General features: G+C 47.0%; 1 protein-coding gene across 4 annotated transcripts in view; it reads left to right on the top strand.

Annotated features, from left to right (window-relative positions):
* The window catches only part of MORN2 (MORN repeat containing 2), a 98,555-nt gene that overhangs the window by 15,993 nt on the left and 57,986 nt on the right, over positions 1 to 24,576 (top strand). For all 4 annotated transcript variants that reach the window (XM_069235107.1, XM_069235108.1, XM_069235109.1 and 1 more), the window contains one exon: positions 14,151 to 14,257. In XM_069235107.1, the coding sequence (XP_069091208.1) occupies positions 14,151 to 14,257 (107 nt within the window). The remainder of the gene's footprint in view (positions 1 to 14,150; positions 14,258 to 24,576) is intronic.

Below are 24,576 nucleotides of genomic sequence, written 5' to 3' on the forward strand. Positions count from 1 at the left end.
AGAACATGATTTATGGGACTAATACTGGAGACTTTAGTCAACAACTAATGATCATGGGCTAAAATAATGCAAATTCACAATTTTTATCATTTGGAGCACATTTATTAAGAATGTTTTCACTTAAATTTCACGGCTTCCACATGAAAAGCATGCAAAATGAAACATTCATCAAAGGGATTGTAGGAAGACAATGTAGCTATTAATAACGAATATTAATTTACATTTAATGGAAATGTTATTATAGGAAGTCCTGAAGAAGTCAATGTGCACTCCCTAGATGAAACACGTGTTGACAAGTAACAAGTGGGACAAGTGACAAGTGGTGGTGATAAGTGATGATATAATGGATTGAACTGTTAAATACGGACTAAATCAATGGAAATTTGGAATACGACATTGTGATGATCCTTTGATGAAACTTGGAACATTATGAAAAATATGTGATGGAATTTGGGAACAAGCACAAGAAGAATTAAACAATAATTTGTGTATGGAACCAATTGGATGAGGACTCTCTATATATAATCTCAATATTCTGCTTTGTTTTGTTGTACTTACTGCTATACTTGTGTTGATTAGAGATTTTAGCGTGTGCTACTACATTTTGAATTTGTTGGATAACAATGGTTATCATGTAGGGCTTCACTGGGGGGTGTAGCTCTAGTATAGCAGCAGCGTATAATATCATATGATCTAAATATTGTGATATAGAGCGCCATTTACCCCTCATCACCCCCAGTCAATTAGGCATTCCTTCCAGTGGTCTTAATGGCCTATAGGTAGGAATGGTTTTGCATTTCCTAATTTGCGATTTCATATTAGGAAATCACAAATTAGGAAATGTAATACCATGGGTGACAGTGACCATAAGGTCTCCCTTGATGCACCTCAAAAACAGGTGTTGCACATGTTACATGCACAAATGTACTAGGGGCATGTGTGCTCTACATGTAACTTTAAAAATGCATTTTGGGTTCATTTTTTAAAATTGCACGTGGTTCCCATTGACTTTGAGTCAATGGTAATTGCATTTCCTAAATGTCCATTTTGCATTTAGGAAATGCTTTGTACGTGTACTTAGGAAATCGCAAATAGGAAATCCCTATTTGTGATTTCCTATTTGGCAATCGCTAAATGTGATTTGTACTAGGTAGAAATTGCATTTTACAAATCCCCAAAAACCTTTCTACATATGGAAAGGCCATTTAGCATTTCTTAAGGGACCAAAATTGCAATTCAGTCTGTTAAGAAATGCTAAATGCGTTTGTACATCTGGCCCATAGCGTCTTAGTGCTATTATTTGTGGACATCAAATTCCATGGTATGCCAACTTGTAGTTTGGGCACAGACATCGCTCACTCTGTGGTCCATTGTTGTTCTATATTGCCTCTATTGCGTCTTTCTTGATATCGTGTACAGGTTTCTAACAAATCTTTCACGGAGCACTAATTTGTGGTGTGAGCAGAGTGGGTGCTTAGTTCACACTGGGCTTCACGTGGGTGCTTTTTGAGTTTTTTAAAATGTCCTCTGTGAACATTGTCTCCTGTTAGCCAATCACATTGTTTGATTGGATTTGTAAATGTCTTGTGATATTCATAAACATGTAATGGGTATATAGAGAATTTTAGTGTTCAGTCTAAAACCTAACTTTTTTGATAGCCTCGTGGCCAATCACCAAATCTGGTAGCATCAAACTCTGATTGTTGATATGTTTTTCAGCAAGTTATTGGTAGACCAAAAACTGGGTTTCCTCTGCAGTGTGGTGTCAGCCTTAACTACAGAGGATCAAGAAACCGCTGCCTCTGTAGCATATATATTTACTGAAAACATATTGTTAAAGATAAGGTTATTGTTGCTCACAAGATATTGATATGTTTAAAAACCTACATAAATTCACTGGAAAGATCACACAGTGAAAGTGATGTGAAAGTTATGATTTCCAGTGACAAAAAGCCACTGAAAGTCACCTGTTATTGTTGACCATCTGCTTGCTCCAAATGAACTGCTCGTGGCTTAACACTTGATTTAACATATGATATCACAACTCAGTAACTTCGCTGATGACATCACATATCACTATTGGAAAAATTGATGGCATCACCATGGCTTTGAAGTCTAATAGTTATCATTTACTGACACGTTAGGTCGTTATGAACTGTTATTTATAGTTATAAGGTATCACCTCTCCTTCGACTAAGCACTGTACCCAGGGCCGGAATGGGGAACCGAAAGAACCCTGGCAAAAATGTTCAAACTAGCCCCTCTCGCTTCTTTTTTTCCTTTTCTCTCCTCGCTCGCCTCTCTCATGCCTGCTGTAAGTACCTAGGGCAGCTGGAGAAAGGGGCACAGAAGTTAGTAGCGACCACCAGCCTTCAAAACCTGGCCTCCAAATGCTTCAGCTTAATGGGGAAATGGCTGCTGGAGTAAACAGGTAGTCCTTCCCACAATGTAGTTATAGCTGTCAAGTACCAAGGAGAGGGACCTCCCACTATCCCTATCAGCTCTTACATCCTGATATACTGAAGATGGTGAAACATATTCCCAGCAGGCATGTGGGACAACATGGATTGGTACTGAGCAAAAACGCCAGAGTCTGTTTTTAGAGCCACAGCATGATAACCTTGTGAGGCAGGACCCGCTCATTGTTAGCAGTTTTCAGATGTGCACAGTAAGGATAAGGCATAAGGGGTCTCCAACTTTTTTTGCAGTAAAAGTTATCTATGTTGATGAAAATCTTCAAGAGCACAGTAAATAAATGGAAAATGTTTTGTGTAATGCTGTGAGAAAAGGCCTGTTTTTGACATGGACAGCTCCCCACTTTGTTTGTTTTTTTGAAGTGTGACTTGCAGCGCACACAATGCACTGAAGTCTCACTGTCAAAAGTGAAAGCAGACAGCACCATGATTTTGCACCTAACAGGTCATTAATGAAGAACTGCTCGCCATCAGGCTCAGTGAAGATTTCTACCTTCAAAGTTTTTTTAGAGTTTTTCTGGAGCTCACATTTCCTCAGTAGGGCAAGGTTGCTGCCTGTCGCCCAGGAGTGCTCCACAAAGCCGTATACCATAATTGGGAGGTCCTGTTGAACAGGATTTGCTGCTGCAAGGAAGAATGTAGTGGGAGCTGCGGCAAAGTCAATCCCACCAGCAATGCACCCTCTGCAGATCAGCTTGCAGGTAGGCCCCGGTCCCTCACCAGTTCTCGGAGCAGACATTTGTGGAAACGTTTGTAAGTCCCAGCTGCTAGGGATAGGCAGGAGGAGTAGACTCTTAAGACCAATCCAAGGATCAAGAACTTGAAGGGGACCATATAAGGGTTAAGACTCACTCCAGCAGAGGCCAGCAGCCGGGTCCGGGCAGCACCAGTTGGATCTGGTCAGCTTGGCAGCTGTGTCCCTGAGGCTCAAACAGGAGGTCAGCCAACTGACCCTTGGGGTCACTTCTGGGGTCCTAGGTTCAAAGCAAGCAGGTCCAGTCTTTCTTCGGATTCTTCAGACAGCAGGGCAGTCCTTCTGATCCACACAGGTCCAGGAGTGTCTCTGGCTGCCATTCTTATACATAGTTCCAGCCTGTGGTTGAGGCCAAACCCTTTGGCTACCCCCTTAACGAGTTATGGTCAGTTCCTCCCCTCCTTCTGCATTTGGCACCAGTCCACCTTCAGAGACAAAGAGCAACAGGCGCAGATGTGATTTGCATCTGCCATTTTCAGTGTAGGCACTCTCTGAAGTCAGGAAGGGGCAGCGTACAGCCCCAAGCTACCTTTTTGAAGCTCAGGCAGGGGACTGGGTACAGAACAAAGGCCTACCTGCTAAGAAGTCTCTTTGTCCACTGTATGGGAGCAATCGACAAAACTGTCCAGGTGAGCCATTGACCAGTCATGTGACTCTGGGCACCGGAAGAAAGGCACACTTGGATAAGCAGTATAATGCTAACTTTTCAGAAGTGTAATTTCCAAAATAGTAATATAAAATGCGACTTTACTAAAGTTGGATTTTAAATTATTCTTCAAGTGAGTCCTTGAATCATGTTTCTAGCTATTCTCAAACTGAAGGTAAGCACTACAAGGTGCTATAACGTACACCCAGTGTTTTTTTTTCTGGGAGAGCAAGCCATGGTATAGTGAAAAACTAGTTTGGAATTTTTTCACTACCAGGACTTTTTAAATACCAATGCCAAGTCGAAATGGTAGTTTAAAACTGCACACACAGGCGGCAAGGGCTGGCCTAAAACATGTTTTCCAGTGCTACTTTAAGTTGATAGCGCAATGAGTGCTGCAGCCTACTTGTAGCATTTAATTTACAGGTCCTAGGTACACATAGTACCATATACTAGTGACATATAGGTAAATTAAATACGTCAATGAGGCGTATGCCAATTGTATCATGTTTAAAAGGGAGAGCACCCGCACTTTACCCCTGGTTACCAGGAGTAAAGTGTGCAGAGTCCTGTGGCCAACAAAAACTGGTTCAGTCCAAGAAAACAAAAATCTGGGGTAATACAATGCAATAAATGGTCACCTCCAACATGGTCATATGCATCAAGAATGTAGACGACTCTGCAAAGAACCTCCGATGGATAATAAATAATTGAAAGAATCGAAGAGAGGAACCACACAACAAAAGACAAAAACTGCTGTATAAAGAGCAGAGTTAGATTTTTTTAACTGTTCACTGATGACATGCGACTTAATAATGAGGTAAAGTGATCTTTTTTATCACAGTAATATACTAACAGTAGCTCCCTCCCCTAAACCTCCCCTAATCAGTGCCTGCTTCCAGACTCATGAACTACTGAATGTACACAGATTGTCTCAGACACAATATTCGGAAGAGTGCTTTTCCAAAGCGATCGTTTGCTTTAAGGTTCATAGCATCTCCAGAAAACAATGGTGATAACAATTAATGGACCACCGCCACTTAGGCTTCAGATATGTATACCTATTAATATGAAGACCTAAAATCATTTTCACCTATTTTTATGGAAGATCTTCATAGTGGCTGTTTTAAAAGGTTCAGACCACCTCAAAGTAATTCTGCAATGTTTTCCTGCTCAAAGTGCGCTTAGAAGAACATGAGTGCTGAAAAGGCTTGTATTTTGAATAGCATAAAATCATCTCAAAACAAGGCAAACAAAATGCATGGCTTACTGTTTTCCCTAATATAGACTAATTAAACTGGTAACATGCCTGCATACTTGTAATTTCTGGACGGAGTGTGAGTTGACGCTTACATGCACCACGTCATACAACTATAGAGAAGGGAAACTGCTGTGGGACAACGTGAACAAGTATTTGCAGCAACCAAAACCGTTGTGTCCCATAGACCCTCAAATGGAAAAATCAAAATCCCTTTACTTATAGTTCTTCAGAATGTCTTGATAGAAAGTTCACTGCATCACTCACAAAATCAGCAAGTTCATCCTGTCTGCAACGCCACAATTGCATGTCCACAGGACTTTACCATTTTGCTTCTTAGGCTGTTTCTCCTTGTTGACCTGTTTGCTTATTAGTATATTTTGCAGTGATTACATTGCATTAGTGGTTGAAGTAAGAGTCAATCTCTGGGATGCACGGGATGAGAATTTCTTATACATTATACATTTTTATTTTGTGTAGACTTGCTACAGTAATATACTTATCTTGCACTTAATACGCAAACATTTTCTAAAAAATAGCTTTTCTGTAGATGCAATGAGCACATTAAATACCTAAAATGCTGTGATTTTAATAAAACTTTGATAGCGTATTTTTCTTTGTTTGTCTCCTTTCAATTCGATTAAAGTATTAATGTTAAAAAATGTCTACCCCTTTAAGCAGCCTGAATCAGGGGAATCTGGCTTTGTTGTCTTTCTTTTGTGTTCTTGTCACACAGTCTTAAAATATAGGTGAATTGGTGTGGCAGCCAATATAGATCAGGGATCAGGTCGATTCTCATAAAGTGATGAGGCCCTGTGCAGAATGTGTTGAGGGGCACCTGAGACTCCCATCTCACACATGTATTTAGAGGCCTCCTGAAGGGTGTAAGCTTCCATGCACTAAAGAGGCTGGATGTTCAGCCCTTTCAAGACAGAAGAAATTATCAGGCACTTTAGAGGCATTTATTTCAAAATAATGAGATGGAGTAGCTCTGTTGAAGCTTTTTCCACAATGGCGGACATTGAAAGCAGAAGGAGAGAAAGCAGAGTCGGAATGTTTTCTTAGACAAATATAATCATCAATAATCTCTATTCGGTATGAAAAAATCAACCACACACATAAATAATTAAAACATATCCAAATACATAAATAACACCTAAAAATCCACCCACCTATGTTTAAAAACCTAAAAAAAAAGTTCATTAAAAAAAGAATATATTTGTCCATTTTAAAAATACTCTAACTTATTCCACCAGGTAATGGCACCCTTCAAAAAGGACCCCAGCCCACGCCACACCAATGCATCCGATGCCTTGCGCAACCACATAAAAGCTGGGCGGTATTGCACAAAACCCTTTGACCTCAACAGGGGGAGTAAAAAACGACGCCTAAAAGGTGCATAAAAGTCACAAAACAAAGTAAAATGGACTAAAGACTGCACAGACACACCATCACAGGGACAAAGTCTAATTAGTTTCTCATTGTACTGACCCAACGGAAAACATAAGCTGCTTCTCACTATCCCCAGGAAGAAACACGTAATGAGGCACTTTTCCCTCACATCCCTTATCTCTATGAGATAGGGCTCAGGCTCACCCCCATCTTTATCATAACAAACTCCCTAACCAATTTTTTCCTTAGAGCTTCCTCCTCTCTTTTGGCCCCCAGGATTTTCAAAAAGTTAGCCTTGGCCCAAAGTTTGTCATGGCTAGTCAGACCCTCCGGAGCTTCGAACATACCCGGGCGCCCCAGGAGATAGGCTACCTTTCTTATGTACATCAGCCAGGGGATATCCTTCACCCGATCACAGGTCAGGCAATCACGCATGATCTCTCTGTTAAATGAGGCACATTCGTTAGACCAAATAGAGATCCATAATAAAAGTGGAGCAAGCTGGATAGAGTCTTGTACAAACTCCAGAGCTAGTTCGGTATGTAGGCAGAACCCAGAAGTGTTCTGACCAACTCCCAATAACCTTCTACAAAAACGGTTTTCCTCAACTACAGGGGCCCTAAAATGTACATACCCCCAAAGAGCAGCACCATCCAGGAGAACTGGAAGGCAATTGCGCCTATATACTTCGAGGAAGGGTTTGATGGGTTTGAATCCCACCCTTGCAGCAAAATTAAAACTGGCACCAACTGTAACATTATAAAGAGCCCCTTGTCTCAAAATACATGGTTTCCAGGAACCTTGATCATCAAAGACAACCCCCAAATATGGGAAATCCTGCACCTTTGTTATTACTTGTCTTTTAACCATCAGCAGCCCCACCCTACTAAGAGGCTTCCCAAGGACCATGAAGTGTGATTTTTTTACAATTAATCTCTAAGCCAAGTGCTGTCATAAAGGAATCATAGGCTCTAACTGCATCCCATAGGCCAATTATGGTGCGTGCCATAATCACTGCATCATCTGCATAGATCAGAGCAGGGACACTTGTACTGTTAATTTTTGGGGCATCTCTACACTGCTCCACTAAGAAATCAAGCAATCCGTTTGTATACATTAGGAAGAGAGTAGGAGCAAGGACACATCCCTGCCCTCCCCCCCCCCCCCATTTAGCTCAAAGGTATCTGAGCATTCCCCATTGATCCCTACCCTTACATTTGCATTTGTACCTGAATGAAGGTACCGTAGCAATTCCACAATGTGGGGATCCAGGACTAGCTGATTTAGCCTCTCCCAGAGCCTAGCCCGATTTACCTCATCAAAGGCACAGCTAAGGCCCATGAAGGCAAGATATAAGGTCCCTTTCTTAGCTAAAGTATATTTTACAATCAAAATAAGCAAATTTAGGCACTGCTCCTGGGTGCCAAGCCCTTCCCTGAAACCGTACTGTGCCCGGCACAAAATTTAATTTTCGGCCATCCAGGCCTCGATACGCCTAAGGGTAATCCGGCCCAAGATTTTAGCGGAGGAATCCAAGAGGGAGATTGGACGATAGGATTTAGGATCATTTAGATCCCCCTTTTTGAAAACAGGAATAATGCAGGCTGATCTCCAAGAGGCAGGGATTCCCACAGTAACTGCTGCATTTAGAACATTTAACAGAATAGGCACCCATAGCTGGGGATAAGATTTATAGAGATCCATGGGGATTTGATCCGGGCCCGGAGCTTTATTGCCAGCGCTATCACCGAGTGCCTCCCTAACCTCGTGAACTGTGAACCTAATGGCTAAGTTTGGAGGAGCATCAAATTGACTGTACTCATTGTCTCTTAGGGGGGTCCCCTGAAAAATGTTACAGAAATGAATCACCCAATCATCAGAAGCTATATTACAACCTAGACCCTTTGAGGTTTCAGTTTCACGGAGACCCCTATTTACCACCTTCCAAAACATTCTTCTATAACATTCTTATACTTAACCCTAGCGTCACTGATCAGGACCCTGTCTCTGGGGTGGGTTTTAAGAGCCCTCCTCAAGGTTTTTTTCTCGTCATAGCAGTCTTTACTAAACCAACCACCATCAATGGTCGAGCCAACTCCTCTGCCCACAAAAGTAGGTGGCTGCTTGGGGCCTACCATATTAAGATCACAAATATTCACAAGGCCCATCTTCCTCACACCCTCAATCAGGACCAAACCCCTGGCATCCACAGCCCCCTCAGCTAGATAGCCCTCAATCTCGCACTCAAAAGGGTTAAGCACTGTACTCAGGCCTCCAATCTTAGCATTGAAATCTCCTGCCACAACAGCACAAAATTCCATCCCCACCTCCTCCATTCTACCCTTCAGTACCTCCCGAACAGAGAAGAGGACCTTCATTTGACAGCATTGTAAAAATTAACAAAGAGAACATTTGAATAGTCGGAAAAAAAAAAAAAAATAATATGCCCTGATGGTTACAGTTTATTTGGAATGCTCTCACTGTTTTGGAAAATCTGATCTAGGTAACCAGAACGCCTTTGGGGCGGCCTCCACCGGACTGGAAATCCGGGAACGAGAACCCATGGTAGCCGTCCCAGGCTGCCTGTCTATCCGACAAAGTTTCTTGGAGCATAATCAAATCACAATAAGACAGCCACCTAACTCATGCCCTATCTGAAAGTTTTGAGTCATAACCTGCAATATTCCATGAGATAAGACGGCACTTAGGCGGTCATTCTGACCGCGGAGGTCAGCGGTCGCCGCCCGCCAAGCGGTTCCCGCCGAAAGACCGCGGCGGCCATTCCGGCTTTCCCACTGGGCCGGCGGGCGACCGCCAGAAGACCGCCAGCCGGCCCAGCGGGACAGCCCCTTCAACAATGAAGCCGGCTCGGAATGGAGCCGGCGGAGTTGAAGGGGTGCGACGGGTGCAGTGGCACCCGTCGCGATTTTCACTGTCTGCACAGCAGACAGTGAAAATCTTTGTGGGGCCCTGTTAGGGGGCACCTGCACTGCCCAGGCCAGTGGCATGGGCACTGCAGGGGCCCCCAGGGGCCCCACGGCACCCGTTCCCGCCATCCTGGTTCTGGCGGTGGACACCGCCAGAAACAGGCTGGCGGGAAGGGGGTCGGAATCCCCATGGCGGTGCTGCAAGCAGCGCCGCCATGGCGGGTTCCCTGGGCCAGCGGGAAACCGGCGGGAAACCGCCGGCTCCCCTTTTCCGACCGCGGCTTTACCGCCGCGGTCAGAATCGCCCAGGAAGCACCGCCAGCCTGTTGGCGGTGCTTCCACCGCACTCCGCCATGGCGGTCATGGACCGCCAAGGTCAGAATGACCCCCTTAGAGTATTTCCTACCGTGTATCTCCCTGAACAAGCCAACATTATGGGGGACTACAGTGCTTGCTATGGGACTCTGTTCATGGCGTCAGTCCACCCCTTCCAAATCAGGAGTTCTGATGGAAAACAAACTTCTACTAGCTGACTGGCGGGCACTCCGGTCTACATGGGAAATCCTACCCAACCCAGATAGAGGCTCAGCACCTTGCCACAAATGCTTATAAAAGTAGCACAGATGAACCATACCAATCTTCCCCTCTCTCAGAGAGACCCTACTCTGTGTAGAGAGAAGGCACTGAACCAGGTTGGGATATCGACAATTTATAATAATGCAGTCCCCGACACTCTTTTTCTTGGGGCCCCACCCAGTCAACTCTTCTGACAAACAGAATATCTATGAGCTCCTTACAAGCAAAGTCGCAGTTCATACTCAGCCAATGGCCAACCTTATTTTTCAATTGGTCCGTGGATTCACTAAGTCCTGGGGCAAGAACGTGGACATTTGTTAATACCACCACATAGGGGGCACAGGCTGGAGGCAGCTCCACAGAAACCAAAGGGAAGCTTTTCTTCATCGCATACCGATTTTGTTCTCTACTGAGTTGTGGAGAAACCCTCCCCGTTCTCCACCCGCCCACACACCAGTTGCCTTCCATCCCCAGGGCTATTAGCCGCCCTCGCCTCAGTCGATAGAACAGTTCGGGGGGCCAGCTCAGACTGTACACAAGAGCCCGAAACCCCTGGGCTTGCACCATTAGCTGCTTCATGCGTTACTTTCTCCAGTGTCCCTAGAGCGCCTCCATGGTCGTTCAACTGCTGTGAACTACTGGCGACCGAAGGTCCAGCTACAGGGCGTCTAGACTTAATCCACTCCCACTCAGATAGCCGAAGTACTGCTTTCTCAAGGACCTGTAACTTCTCCAGAACTGGGGCCAGACTAATCTCAATCATCTCCTTAAATTTTATCAGAAGATTGTTCACTCCGGGGAGAACAGGGACATCATTTGGGTTCGTCGGACTGTCAGCTAGGGACAAAATCGCTTTATTCTCAAAATTTTTCAGGGCCTTTCTTTTCCTGGGGGAGGGGGGGGCTACAGTTCTCCAGGGCACAGACCGGGGGAGAGGCCAGTAAGCATCTCTTACTTTTCCTCCGAAGACCAGGCCCACCCCCAACTCCCAATTCTCCAGATAGAGGGATTTCTGAGACAGCACCTACCACCCCTGTCCATATCACCTCAGTTTCCAAGACCCCCAGAGCCTCATTAGCTACAGTAACTTGTTGCCAATCGTCCATCTCCAAAGAGAGTCTCCTTTCTGCCAGGTCAATCTCCTTTATCACAACCCCCACAGCTCTGGCAAGAAAATAATCTAATGTAGTATTTGTACTTCCCTGACCGCCTTTGCCATTTAAGACTCCTGGTTGCTGACCTCTTTTCTTGCCCATCCTCACTAGGTATTCCCGAACTCACCCTTCGTATAAAAGTCAAGGGGGATGGCCCAGCCCAGTCTCTGTCGGTCGATGACAGGCGAAGGACGAGCCCGCCCTTGGCCCGGGCGCGTCCCACGCAGCGGGAGGCTTGCCCCACTTTTGGATGCTCCTGGGGCTAGACGCCGCCCCCTGCTCCTGCTCCTCAGCTCCACTGGCCTTCTGGGACTTCAAGTCCCTCACGATAGCGTCCCACGCAGTGGGAGGCTTGGCACACTTTTGGGTGCTCCTGGGGCTAAATGCCACCCCCTGCTCCTGCTCCTCAGCTTCACTGGCCTCCTGGGGCTTGAAGTTCCTCACGATAGCGTCCCGCGCAGCGGTAGGCTTGCCACACTTTTGGGTGCTCCTGGGGCTAGTCGCCGCCCTCTGCTCCTTCTCCTCAGCTCCACTGGCCTCCTGGGACTCGAAGTCCCTCACGATAGCGTCATTACTTTGGCTAAACGCTTATTAAATTACTTGTATGAATCTCTATATCTGCTGCTTCTTCTTCCCACACTGCCTTTAGAGATAAATTAGTTAAATAAAATAACCCTTCATGGTCTCTTCTGTCTACAATTCACATCTGTAAAATGACGGCATTAAATGAGTTAGCTCGTTGTAAGTGTGTGCAGTCTGAGAAGGAGGACGGTCTTTGTGGTGCTCAAAGCTCTTGCCCGTGTCTTCTACCAGCTACCTGTGCACTCTGCCCTCTATACTGGACTGAGGAGTGGCCCAAACCTTTCAATTTGCTGGTGTCCGGTCTTGCGACAAGGAGTAGCCTCTTTGACCATACCTGCTTAACATGCACTTGGCATCATCCCTGCTGTCCAAACGTTCCTTCCCAGACACTCAGGAGGAGCCTGGTCACCATCTGTCTCTAGAGTACAGCTCCTTCCCCCAGCCCCTCCCATTTTCAGTATGGATGCTCCAGGGAAGAAAACCCTGGCCAGCTGAGTGAAAGCTACACGTACCAATTCCCCATGTAATCTCTTTTCAGCAAATCCCTACCGTCCCAATAACTTTAAATGTTATATTTGTAATATAATCCTCAGCCCCCTTTTTCTGAGGTACACCCAAGCACTGACTCTCTACATTTTGACTTCCACAGACCTTATTTTACTTGCTGTCCCTCTTTCTTCTACTGAAGACACCCCTCACCTTTCCAGTCCACCAGTGTGTGGCAGCAATACGGTTAATTATTTCTGATTGTTCCAAATCTGAGCATGCAACATTGATTAATTAGTCACGGTGCACTTGTGTGCATTTAGTCGAGATCTATCAGTGATGGTGCCAAACCCGGCCCAGCACTCAAGATTTCTGAAGTCAAATCCAAACATGCATTTAAGATTAATGAATGATGGCGCAGATCTGAACTTGTAGTAGTAATGAGTGCTGGGCAGTTGTGAACATTAAACAATCATCTAGAATTATTGGTGGTGCAAAGCAGCATGCGCACTAAGGATTACTTGGTAATGAAGCAAATCCAAACATTCATAATGGTGGTAATTCTTGCATATTGTGGGCACCCTGACACAGTGGTGCCAACCTCTCATGTGATGCTTATCTGGCATAAAGGTGCCAATTCTTATTTTTATGTTGTAGGTATCCCCAACATGATATCGCCCTGCCCTAATATACTGCTTGCTTAAATTGGCATAATATTGGTAATTCGTTGTATCTTATGACCTTAGCACTACTGAACCAAAGCCCCATCCAGTGGGTTTGATGCAAACTGCATTTAACTGTTTATAAGCTGTCCCATTTATCTAGCCATGTCACAGAATCACTTTTTTAACCATTCACTCACCCATTCACATACCCATTGATCCATTCTTACACATGCCTGCTAATTATCCTTGCTCTGACACACTCATTCATTCATCCATACATGCATTCATCCAAACATTAACTAATTTGCTATCACCCACTCTCTCATGCACAATTTCATTTTAGTAGTGGATTTGTTATAGGTGATCCTTCTGCCTCATGACATTCCAAAGCATACTTTTCACTCAGAGGTGGGGAGCGGGTGAGGTTTGTTTTGCACCGCGTCTTTGAATTTTTCAATGTGAATAAATTCTGTTAAATCTATGCTATTCTTGGCTTTGGCAATGCACATTGACAAATACTGTAGATCTGGCTTCTTACTGAAATTGCCGCTATATTCTTTAGTGATTTGAGGCGTTAATCAGGCGCACACTCTGTCACTCAGCCTTACATCCATCCTTCTACCTGTTGACCCATTCTTGCGTTCACTTACTCACCCATCTACTATATCATGCACACAAACTCACAAACCAGTGATGAACCACATTCATTTATGTTGCTAGACCCACTCGCTTGTTTTCATAGTTCACTTGCTGTACTGAAAGGATTGTAGTCTGCTTCCCGACCTTTAGCTTATTTGAACTTCTGGGGCTATTTACTCCCTTCCAACCACTTCTTTTGTTGCTTGGTATGAAAAAATAATTTTAACATATTTAGGGGGTTATTACAACTTTGGAGGAGGTGGTAATCCGTCCCAAATGTGACGGATTTACCACCAGCCGTATTACGAGTTCCATAGTATATAATGGACTCGTAATACGGCTGGTGGTATATCCGTCACTTTACCGTCACTTTTGGGACAGATTACCACTTCCTCCAAAATTGGAATAACCCCCTTAATTTCAAATTATGCCGGTATTAGAATCACCAACATACTATCCATTTCAACTATTTTGTTTTGTTTATTGTCAGTGTTTTTCATTTTGATTCTGTTTCCTCAGCATTTTATTAAAATACTGAGACACACTGCATTTTTTGAACGTGAATTCTCAGGGCCAATATTATTTTCTTTATTGTAGATGGTGAATGTACACGAACTCCATCTGGAACATTAGAGAGAAATGGAACAGGAATTCATATAACCCCAAATGGAATTATCTACGAAGGAAACTGGAGAGATGACAGGGTAATAATATACATGATTGATTTTGAAATCTGTTCACAGTAGAAGAAAGTGCATTTTTATTTATGTACTGGCCACCGCCCAGTGACCATTTTAAAACACTTGTGTAATACAAGCAAATTCTGCAGTGAACAACAACATAACTCAACTCAAAGAATTTTATTGATTTAGACCCGGACAGGGATCAACAGTATAAACTGACATATATGAAAAAATTATTTCACCAAAATCAGTCCAGGCAGTCAAAAAAGTTTAGTAAACCAATTAACACAAACTCAAAAGGATTTTTAAAATGTAAATACATTATAACATACAAATTAATTTAGACTAAACCTTATGAGCCTTAACATTTCATATGCACTTGTTATATCAAACGTAAAATATAGCAGAGATATATAGCGAAGTTACGTTGTAGATACCGCATGACAGATGTCAAACATATGCTTTAAATCCTGGATCCCTCCCTTACGCAAATTACAAAGTCCTGCCGAATTATCCCAATGACTTTTGTAGGCATTATGGAATTGAATCCCTACCTCAATAGAAGAGACTGCGTAACACCATGTTCTAAATTGTCAGGTATTCTTATATATATATATATATATATATATATATATATATATATATATATATATATGTATATTCGTCAACTGCCAATGGAGATATATACAGTTTTAGCTTCATGCAGTGAGCAGTGTCCCTTAAATTACTTAGGTGGTCATTACAACCTTGGCGGTCAGTGTTAAAGCGGCGGTAAGACCGCCAACAGGCTGGCGGAAAACAATGGAATCACGACCGTGGCGGAAACCGCCAACAAAGACAGCCACTTTAACACTCCGACTGCCACGGCGGTACAAACAGACACCGCGGCGGTAACCGCGAACAGACAGGCGGAACACAATGTACCGGGCACAGTATTACAACAGACTAATCCGCCACCTTTTCCGGGGCGGTTTCACCGCGAACAAAAACACAGCGGAAACAGGACTTGGAAGGGAAAACGCTCACCTCTACACACCCACGAGGAACCAGGACGCCATGGAGCCGGAACTCCATATTCTCCCTGCATTTGTCTTCCTGCTCCTCTACCAGGAGCACGAATGCTGGCGGTGAAGACCACGGTGAGTACTGCACCTACGACACAGGGGAAGGGGGAGGGAAAAGAGAGTGACACACACACACGCAACACCCCCACCACCACCCTCACCACCACCACCCACTACAACACACACAAAAATATATGTTGATACATTACAGTTACACCCTCCAACCCCCCTGGAAGAATGCAAAGACAAAAGGAAATGATTTGAACAATTGTAATCTATTAAAATCCAGTACTCAAAAATATATATATACACTATAAACAAATATATACACCAATAATACAAGTCCAGGTATTGCACCGTTAAAGTCCGTGGGCCACTGGTCCCAAAATGCATGGGCGAGGCCCACACTCGATACCCGATCAAAACGGAGAGAACACTGATGGGGCATCAGATAGAAATACAACAGGCACCTCAGGGGGGAGGGAAGGGGGACACCTCAGCCGGATGAGTGCACGACGCCAGATCCACAAGGGGGCTCCATGGCCACTGCTGTATCCTGGGGAGTGCAAAGCCACAGTCTCTCAAGTCTCTCCAGTGGGTGGTTTGCCCACTGCTTTATCCTGGGGAGTGCAAAGCCACAGTCTCTCAAGTTTCTCAAGTGGGTGGTTTGCCCACTGCTTTATCCTGGGGAATCCAAATCCACAGTCTCTCAAGTCTCTCCAGTGGGTGGTTTGCCCCCTGCTTTATCCTGGGGAGTGCAAAGCCACAGTCTCTCACGTCTCTCCAGTGGGTGGTTTGCCCACTGCTTTCTCCTGAGGAGTGCAAAGCCACAGTCTCTCAAGTGGATAACAGTCTCCACTGGTTCTGGAGGGGGCTTTGTGCCCAGAGTGCTTCATCCTGCCAAGGACTGAGGTAGTGGATGCCTTTCTCCACTGGTTCTGGAGGGGGCTTTGTGCCCAGAGTGTTTCATCCTGCTCGTGGCGGCCTCAGTAGTGGCGGTGCTTGCGGCACTCATTGGCCTGCAGTGCTGGTGGGTGGCTCAGTGAGCGTGCTGGTGGCGGAGGTGTCCTGGGCAGCGGTGCTGGTGGCGGCGGTGTCCTGGGCAGCGGTGCTGGTGGCGGCGATGTCCTGGGCAGCGGTGCTGGTGGCGGCGGTGTCCTTGGCAGCGGTGCTGGTGTCGGCAGTGTCCTGGGCAGCGGTGCTGGGAGCGGTCTTGTCCGCCGTGCAGGTTGGCAGTTACTTCCCTTTCTTTCTGTGCCCCTTCCCCACCTTGGATGTTGGCGCAGCTTTCTTCCCACTCCCAACTGTAGTCCTGGGAGGGCCCTTGGTGGCAGGTGTTTGACCCTTCTCCCTGTGGGCAGGGGCCAACTTCTTATGCTTCTGAGGTGGGGGACTGTCCGTGGTCTGGCTCCTTGGCACACTGGCTGCCCAGCTGCTTGGCGCACTCCAGAAGCCGGTTACTGCTAACACCACTGTTCCCGCTGATGTGTTGGCTGAGGTGCTGGGTTGGGACCTGGAAAGGTGGGCCCTAGGGGACTGAAGGGGTGAGGGAGGTGAGGGGAAGAGGTCAAGGTTGGACAGGAAAAGTTTTTTAGACACACTGCGACGGGTAGATGGAGGGGGTTTGGGAGTGGAGGAAGAGGTAGTGGTTGTAGGAGGTGTACGTTTGCTGACTTTGGGTGAAGGGGCCTGGGCTGGAGGCTGTCGTGAGGTGGATGGCTGTTGGGTAGGTGTGTGACTGCGTTTGTATACCTTGGGAGGTGGGCTCACAGACACACTGGGAGAAGACACAGGGGATGTGTGAATGGTAGTGGGGTGGTGACTGCACGTGAGCGGTGTGTGGTGATGGGTGTGCTGGTGATGGACGTAGTGGATGAAGATGTAGTGCATGCAGGTGTGAGTGGAGACGTGACAGGGAGGAAGGAGGGAGACGAGGAGGAGGGGGACACAGTGGAGGCAGTGGCTGTTGGTATGTCTGCATGGGTATGATGCTTGTGTGATTGCCTGTGGGATGTGTGGTGCTTATGTTTGCCAGAGCTTCCCTTGTGTGTCGAGGTGTGTGCATGCTGGTCTGATGGTGTGCTTGGGATACGCTGAGGTACAGGGGTTTGGGTGGAGGAAGTTGGAGGGGGGAGGCTGGACACAGGGACAATGGCTGCCATCAGTGCTGAGGCCAGAGTCTGAAAAGCTCGCAGTTGGGCTGCCTGACCAGAATGAATGACCTCCAGGTATGCATTGGTCTGTTGCAACTGCCTCGCTACACCCTGGATGGCATTCAGAATGGTAGACTGCCCAACAGTGAGGGATCTGAGGAGGTCAATGGCCTCCTCACTGAGGGCAGCAGGGCTGACAAGGGCAGGGGCTGAGGTGCCTGGGGCGAAGGAGATGCCCACCCTCCTGGGTGAGCGGCCACGGGGCAGACGCTGAGGAGCTGCTGGGAGGGCGATGCTGGTAGGGGGGGTGGCGGCTGTACCTGTAGATGCGGGGGGTACAGAGGGCCCGCCACCGCAAGGGAGCTCCCATCAGAGGAGGAGTCCGTGTCGCTGGTCTCAGCTTCTGTCCCCACCGTGGAGCTCCCCTCGCCCTCTGTCCCACTGGTGCCTTCAGACTCCGTTGTCTCGCCCTCCAGGGCCATGTGGGATGCAGCTCCCTCCTGCTCCGGTGCCACTGCTTCTCCGCCTGATGATACTATTGCACACAAGAACAGGGAGACCAAAAAAAGGGGGGGAAGACGGAAGAAAGACATGTTGAGTGCATGCAATACCGCTACCGTTGGCAGACACTACAGACACAGAAGACCTCTGCACAACACCGTGCACTTAGAGTTCCCTAATTAATCACAGGGACATGGGGTACAAGGCCTATGCCCAATTGATGCACACATGGAAGTCACACGAACCTGACTGGGTGTAGTTGCCTCTGAACACTGGTGGGGTGGGGTGCCACATGGCCTGCCTTACGAAGGGACATTGCCAACTAAACTCGCCCTGGCCTAGGGGAACCCACAGCCCACCTCCTCCACCCAGACACCTCGTAATGCACGCTGAATCAGCTGAAGGAGAGTGTACTCACCCCCTTGTGGCTTCTGTGATGCTCTCAAGCGCCCATCCAACTCCGGATATGCCACCACCAGGATCCGGAACATTAGGGGCGTCATGGTGCGACGGGCACCCCTCCCACGTTGGGAGGCCATCCCCAGCTGGGCCTCCGCTGTCTTCTTGCTCCAGCGGCGAATGTCCTCCCATCTTTTCCGGCAGTGGGTGCTCCTTCTGTTGTGGACCCCCATGGTCCGGACTCCCTTGGCGATGGCACGCCAAATATCCTTCTTCTGGTGGGCGCTGACCTAGAGGAATGGTACAGGGGAAAAGGAGAAGATATAACCGTCCGGACCGTCACAGTCATTGGCCAGCGTTCCTACCCTTGCCATGACGCACATGCACTCACCGTTGTTTCATGCACACCTCATTCTCCCCCTCCTATCTTCCATCCACACCACTCCACACAGGCATTGCCCATACAGCATGCTCACAGTGTACTTACTTGTTTGTCTGGAGGACCGTAGAGTAGCGTGTACTGGGAGAGGACCCAATCCACTACTCTCTCCAACTCCTCTGTGGTGAAGGCAGGGGCCCTTTCCCCAGACACATGAGCCATTGTCTCTTCCAGACTGAGGTCACAGCAGCACTTGCAGTGTAGGTCTTCTCCTGTCGAAGATCAGGTATCAAGTGAGTGAACAGACAGAAAATGGCAGTCACGTCCGTGGCGGTGCGTACCGTCACCGCCGGCGTTCATCGTCATTGGCTCCTGGGACCCATAGGGTCCAATGTTAACCAATGCAGGATTGCGCCGCAGTCTTTGACCGCCTACCGCGACGATGTACAACGCCAGTGCAGTTACCTCAAATCCCCTTGTCCCACATTACAGGTCAGGCAGCCGCCATTTCAGGTGGCCACATGGCATTAATTTGAAATGCGTCACACATATCTATGCCTTACATACACATTACGACAGGGACATAGCGGATTGAAAAATTTGTGCAATAAAGTAGTGTTTTCGTACCTCAGTGTTGGCTGACCCTGTGCTCGCTGTTCTCCTCCATAGAGCACGTCCGCTGGGGCAGATGAGGAGATGGCGGCATCCTCTGGTGTACAGACCACTGGTTGACCTGTCGACAATGGAAAACGACATGTAATTGTCACCTACAGACTGGACCATGCCACAATCCTGGAACTGTGTGCCCAGTTGGAGCCGGACCTGATGTCAGCTATCCGCCATCCCACAGGTATCCCCCCTCTAGTGCAGGTGCTGTCAGTACTCCATTTCCTGGCAAGTGGGTCTTTTCAGACAACAGTGACCATAGCATCAAGGATGTCCCAGCCTATGTTTTCCAACGTGTTGTCCAGAGTGTTGTCTGCCCTGCTGAAACACATGCGCAGCTACATCGTTTTCCCTCAGGTGGAGGATTTGCCAACAGTAAAAGGTGACTTCTATGCCCTGGGACATACCCTCAACATCATAGGTGCCATTGATGGGGCACATGTGGCCTTGGTCCCCCCCGCAGGAGTGAACAGGTGTACAGAAACCGGAAGAGTTACCATTCTGTGAATGTGCAGATGGTGTATTTGTCCGAACAGTAAAATTCCCATGTGAACGCCAAGTTTCCTGGCTCAGTGTATGACGCTTACATTCTGAGGAATAGCAGCATCCCTTATGTGATGGGGCAACTCCAGAGGCACCGTGTGCGGCTATTAGGTGAGGACATGGACCCTATACAGTGCGACTAGGTTTCTGGGTCTAGGGTTGTCCCTAAGGGTTAGTGTGTGTCTAACAGTTGTCCCTCGACATTTGCAGGTGACTCTGGCTACCACAACCTGTCATGGCTACTGACCCGTGTGAGAAATCCCAGGACAAGGGCAGAGGAATGCTACAATGAGGCCCATGGGCGAACTAGGAGGGTTATAGACAGGACCTTCGGCCTCCTGAAGGCCAGGTTCAGGAGCCTCCATATGACAGGTGGTTCCCTATTCTACTCACCAAAGAAGGTGTGCCAGATCATCGGATCATCGTGGCCTGCTGTATGCTTCACAACTTGGCTTTGCGACTACAGGTGCCTTTTCTGCAGGAGGATGGTCCAGATGGAGGTCTTGTGGCAGCTTTGGAGCCTGTGGACAGTGAAGACGAGGAAGCAGAAGAAGAGGATATGGACAACAGAAACACAGTGATTTATCAATACTTCCAGTGAGACACAGGTAAGAGGACCTCACTGCCTGCTACATCTGATACACTTGTTCTACCTCTCATCTGTCTGTCACTTTCACCCAGTGTATCGACCCCGAGTTGTCACTTTCCCTTTTGATTTCACAGATGTGGGTCCCACTGTGTGGCATCTGCTTTGTTTCCTCATGGACTGGAGCTGTGTGACATAGGTATGTTGACAATACAATGGATATATCATTTTTGCTCAGTTATTGCAAATGTCCATGGCAGAGTCCAGTCTATTAGTCTCACAGGTGCATTGTCCAAAGGGGCATAGGAAGTGGAGCTGGGGCAGTTTAAGGATGGACAGGGTGACAAAGTGGGACAAAAGGATGACAATCAGGGTGGTCTCATTTCTTGGCGGGGGTCTTGGCATTGTTCTCTGTCTTTGTCCTGGACCTCAGGGACCGCTTGCGGAGTGGTTCCCCATCTGCAGGGGGTGGGGTGCTGGTGTCGTGGTCCTGTGGCGGTGCCTCCTGTCCACTAGCGCTGGCGGAGGTGGTGGGCAGTTCATCGTCCAGGCTAGTGTCAGGGGCCCCTTTTTGTGCCACAGTGTCCCTCCTGGTGTTGACAAGTTCCTTTAGCACCCCTACAATGGTGCCCAGGGTGGAATTGATGGCTTTGAGTTCCTCCCTGAACCCCAAATACTGTTCCTCCTGCAGCCATTGGGTCTCCTGAAACTTGGCTAGTACCGTTGCCATAGTCTCCTGGGAATGGTGGTAGGCTCCCATGATGTTGCAGAGGGCCTTGTGGAGAGTGGGTTCCCTGGGCCTGTCCTCCCCCTGCCGCACAGCAGCCCTCCCAGTTCCCCTGTGTTCCTGTGCCTCTGTCCCCTGAACCGTGTGCCCACAGGTCCCTTCTGTTGTTGGGTTGGTGGGTTAGCCTGGGTTCCCTGTAGTGGTGGACACACTGCTGCTTGACGTGTCCTGGGGACAGAGGTATGGGCCCGCTGGGTGGGTGCTGTGCTGGTGTTTCCAGAGAGGGGAAGCTCTGTTGTGGCTTGTGCCAGTGTGAGGGGAACCGACTGTCCCGAGGTCCCAGATGGGCCGGGCTGGTCATCTAGATCCAGTTGGACAGAGCTGCTGTCATCACTGTGGGCCTCTTCTGTGGTGGAGTGGACATGTGTGGACCCTCCTGTCTGATGACGTTGGGTAGGGGTCCTGCAGGGGTGTAAAGGCATGATTATTGCATCTGTGTGTGCCATGGTGTGCAATGGGTGGGTGACCCCGTACCCCAGTGCTTGCATTCTTGTGTAGGACCTTGTGTGATAATTGTTTAGGGGTGTGTGTGGGTATGTGCAGTGGCCATGTATTGGTGATGGGTGTCCATGCTTTTTTGTTGCATGCAGGGCTTGGTGTTGGGATGGGTGGGTTGCGATAGAGGGACATATGTGAGGAGTTAGAGTGATGGGGGCGAGGGTGGGGGTATGTGATAGCATGCAGGTAGGGTGGGGGATGAAGTGGGGAAAGATTTGACTTACCAGAGTCCATTCCTCCAGCTACTCCTGCGAGGCCCTCAGGATGCAGTATAGCCAAGACCTGCTCCTCCCATGTTGTTAGTTCTGGGGGAGGAGGTGGGGGTCCGCCGCCAGTCCTCTGAACTGCAATCTGGTGTCTGGAGACCACGGAACGCACCTTCCCCCGTAGGTCGTTCCACCTCTTCCTGATGTCATCCCTTGTTCTTGGGTGCAGTCCCACTGCGTTGACCCTGTCCACGATTCTGCGCCATAGCTCCATCTTCCTAGCTATGGTGGTGTGCTGCACCTGTGATCCGAATAGCTGTGGCTCTACCCGGATGATTTCCTCCACTATGACCCTGAGCTCCTCCTCAGAAAACCGGGTGTGTCTTTGCGGTGCCATGGGGTGGTGTGGGTGATGTGTGAGGTGGTGTGTGTTGTGATGTTTAGGGGTGTGTGGTGTTTTGTGCGTGGATGTGTATGTGTGATTGTGTTGTGTGCCTCTGTATGGTGGGGTTGTCTTTGCTGTGCAGTATCTCTGGCCTTCGTCTAAATTTCTGGTCATAAGGGTTTGTGGGTGATGTGGGTGTGTGTTTTATAGTGGTGTGAGTGTGTGGGAGTGGTGTGTGTATGTGTATCAGGTGTGTGTATTTGGAATTGTCCAATGTGGTTGTGTTTTGTAAATGTGTGTGTATTTTGAGCGCGGCGCTGTGTACCGCCAATGAAATACTGCGGTTGAAAGACCGCCGCGTGGATTCGTGGGTCGTGATAGTGTGGGCGTATTCCTGTTGGCGTGACGGTGTCGGTTTTGTTATCGCCAGTTTATCACTGACCTTTGGTGTGGCGGACTTGTGTGGGTGTCTGGATTTTGGCAGATTCCGAGCTGTGGGTCGTAATAGCTGTGGCGGCATTACGCTGCCGCGGCAGTGTGTTGGCGGTCTTCTGTATGGCAGTAAGCGGCATTTACCGCCAATGTTGTAATGACCCCCTTAATCTCAGTACAATTTTTTTTAATAGAGGTTAATTTGAGCTGGTGTCAAAGAGGATAAGTATTCCATTTTACATTCAAATTCATCTAAGACCATTTTAAAGGTATTGTTAAACTTATTTTTTTCTACAGATAAGAAAAGTTTCTTGCCTTAAGATATCCCTTAGTGTACCTTCTGACCCATGACATAGGCTATGAGCCCAATACATTATAGTTGCAATTGTATAGACGGAGGCTCCTATGAGATCAAATTCAAGTTGCAGGATTTGAACCGGAACTGATTGACTCCCAATTTACGAAGAAGTTTTCCCTCAAGTAGGTCCAAAAAAGCCCACTGCTTTATCGGTATGTGCTCTAATACATATATGAGATGGGGGGATTTTACAGAGTATATTTCTAATAGATATTTAAAATGCCTTCTTCCTAAGGATTTATAAAATTGGTTCAAACCAACTGTTTCTCCTAAGGCCTTGTTCCCTTCATGCTTACAAAGAGGCTTACTATCAAGATTTTCACAAAATACTTTTCCTAAATATGTGTTGGGTTTTACGGTTTCCAAAGATGTACCCCCTATAACGCCCGGCTGTGCTTTCTTCCTTTTGAAGGCCATTATTTTAGTTATTGTGACATTTAAAAAAAAAATCCATATAAAGAACTGTGGTTTTGTAACAAATCATTTGCTTGGTCGACCGTTTTCGAGTGCCAAGTAGCCTTCCGCGTGCTGGATCACCCTGTACATTAGCATTATCATTGTCCAGTGCCCAGTTCTGAGTTTTGCCAGAAGAACTGTGTGGTCATTATCTTGAAAGGGACTTGTGCGATCTTGTCCAAATATTACACAATCCTCCTTAAATAGACCATATAGGTTGTAAGAGGCTATTATGTAATCAATGATAGATGTTCCCATGATACCCCTCCTTGTTAGTGCAGCCTGTATATCTGATGCTGTCCTTCCATTTATTATCAACCCATTGATTACACTTGGGAATTCTATCAACAATCTTCCTCTTGTGTCCGCTATCTGAGTACTTGGGAATGAAGATTCAGGTGTATTCCATGCATCATCAAGAAGCCTATTTGAGCACTCCACTAACAAACTATTAGACATATTTGCATTGAAGTCTACCATTAATAACAGGCTAGCTTTTTTCTTCTGTTCGAGGGCATCTTCAATCAATTTGAATACGTTAATTAGCAAGAAGTTATTCTGCTGACCACGATTTCCCTGTTGATATTCTGTTTTAGGAAAATAAATCTTTGCACATTTTGGGACGGAAGAGGGAGTATCTCAAAATCCCATAGCATCTCTGAAGACAACAATATTGCAAAGCCTCCTTTTGCATGACTTTTATTTACCGGCTGTGCTGGCGAGTCTACAACGAAATATGAATCCACCTGGATTTTATTAACACGCCATGGCCCTTGAAGAAAAAGAATTGTGGGGTTCAATGCAGATAACGATTCTGCTTTTTGTAACAGAAAGCCAGCTAAATTCCAGAAGATAACTTGCAGCTCTTTGCTAAAATGACTGTTTATATTCTTCGCTTAATTTATTTATATTAATTGTTCCGCTGTC

Source organism: Pleurodeles waltl, chromosome 5 (assembly GCF_031143425.1).
Source record: "Pleurodeles waltl isolate 20211129_DDA chromosome 5, aPleWal1.hap1.20221129, whole genome shotgun sequence".
Classification (NCBI taxonomy): domain Eukaryota; kingdom Metazoa; phylum Chordata; class Amphibia; order Caudata; family Salamandridae; genus Pleurodeles; species Pleurodeles waltl.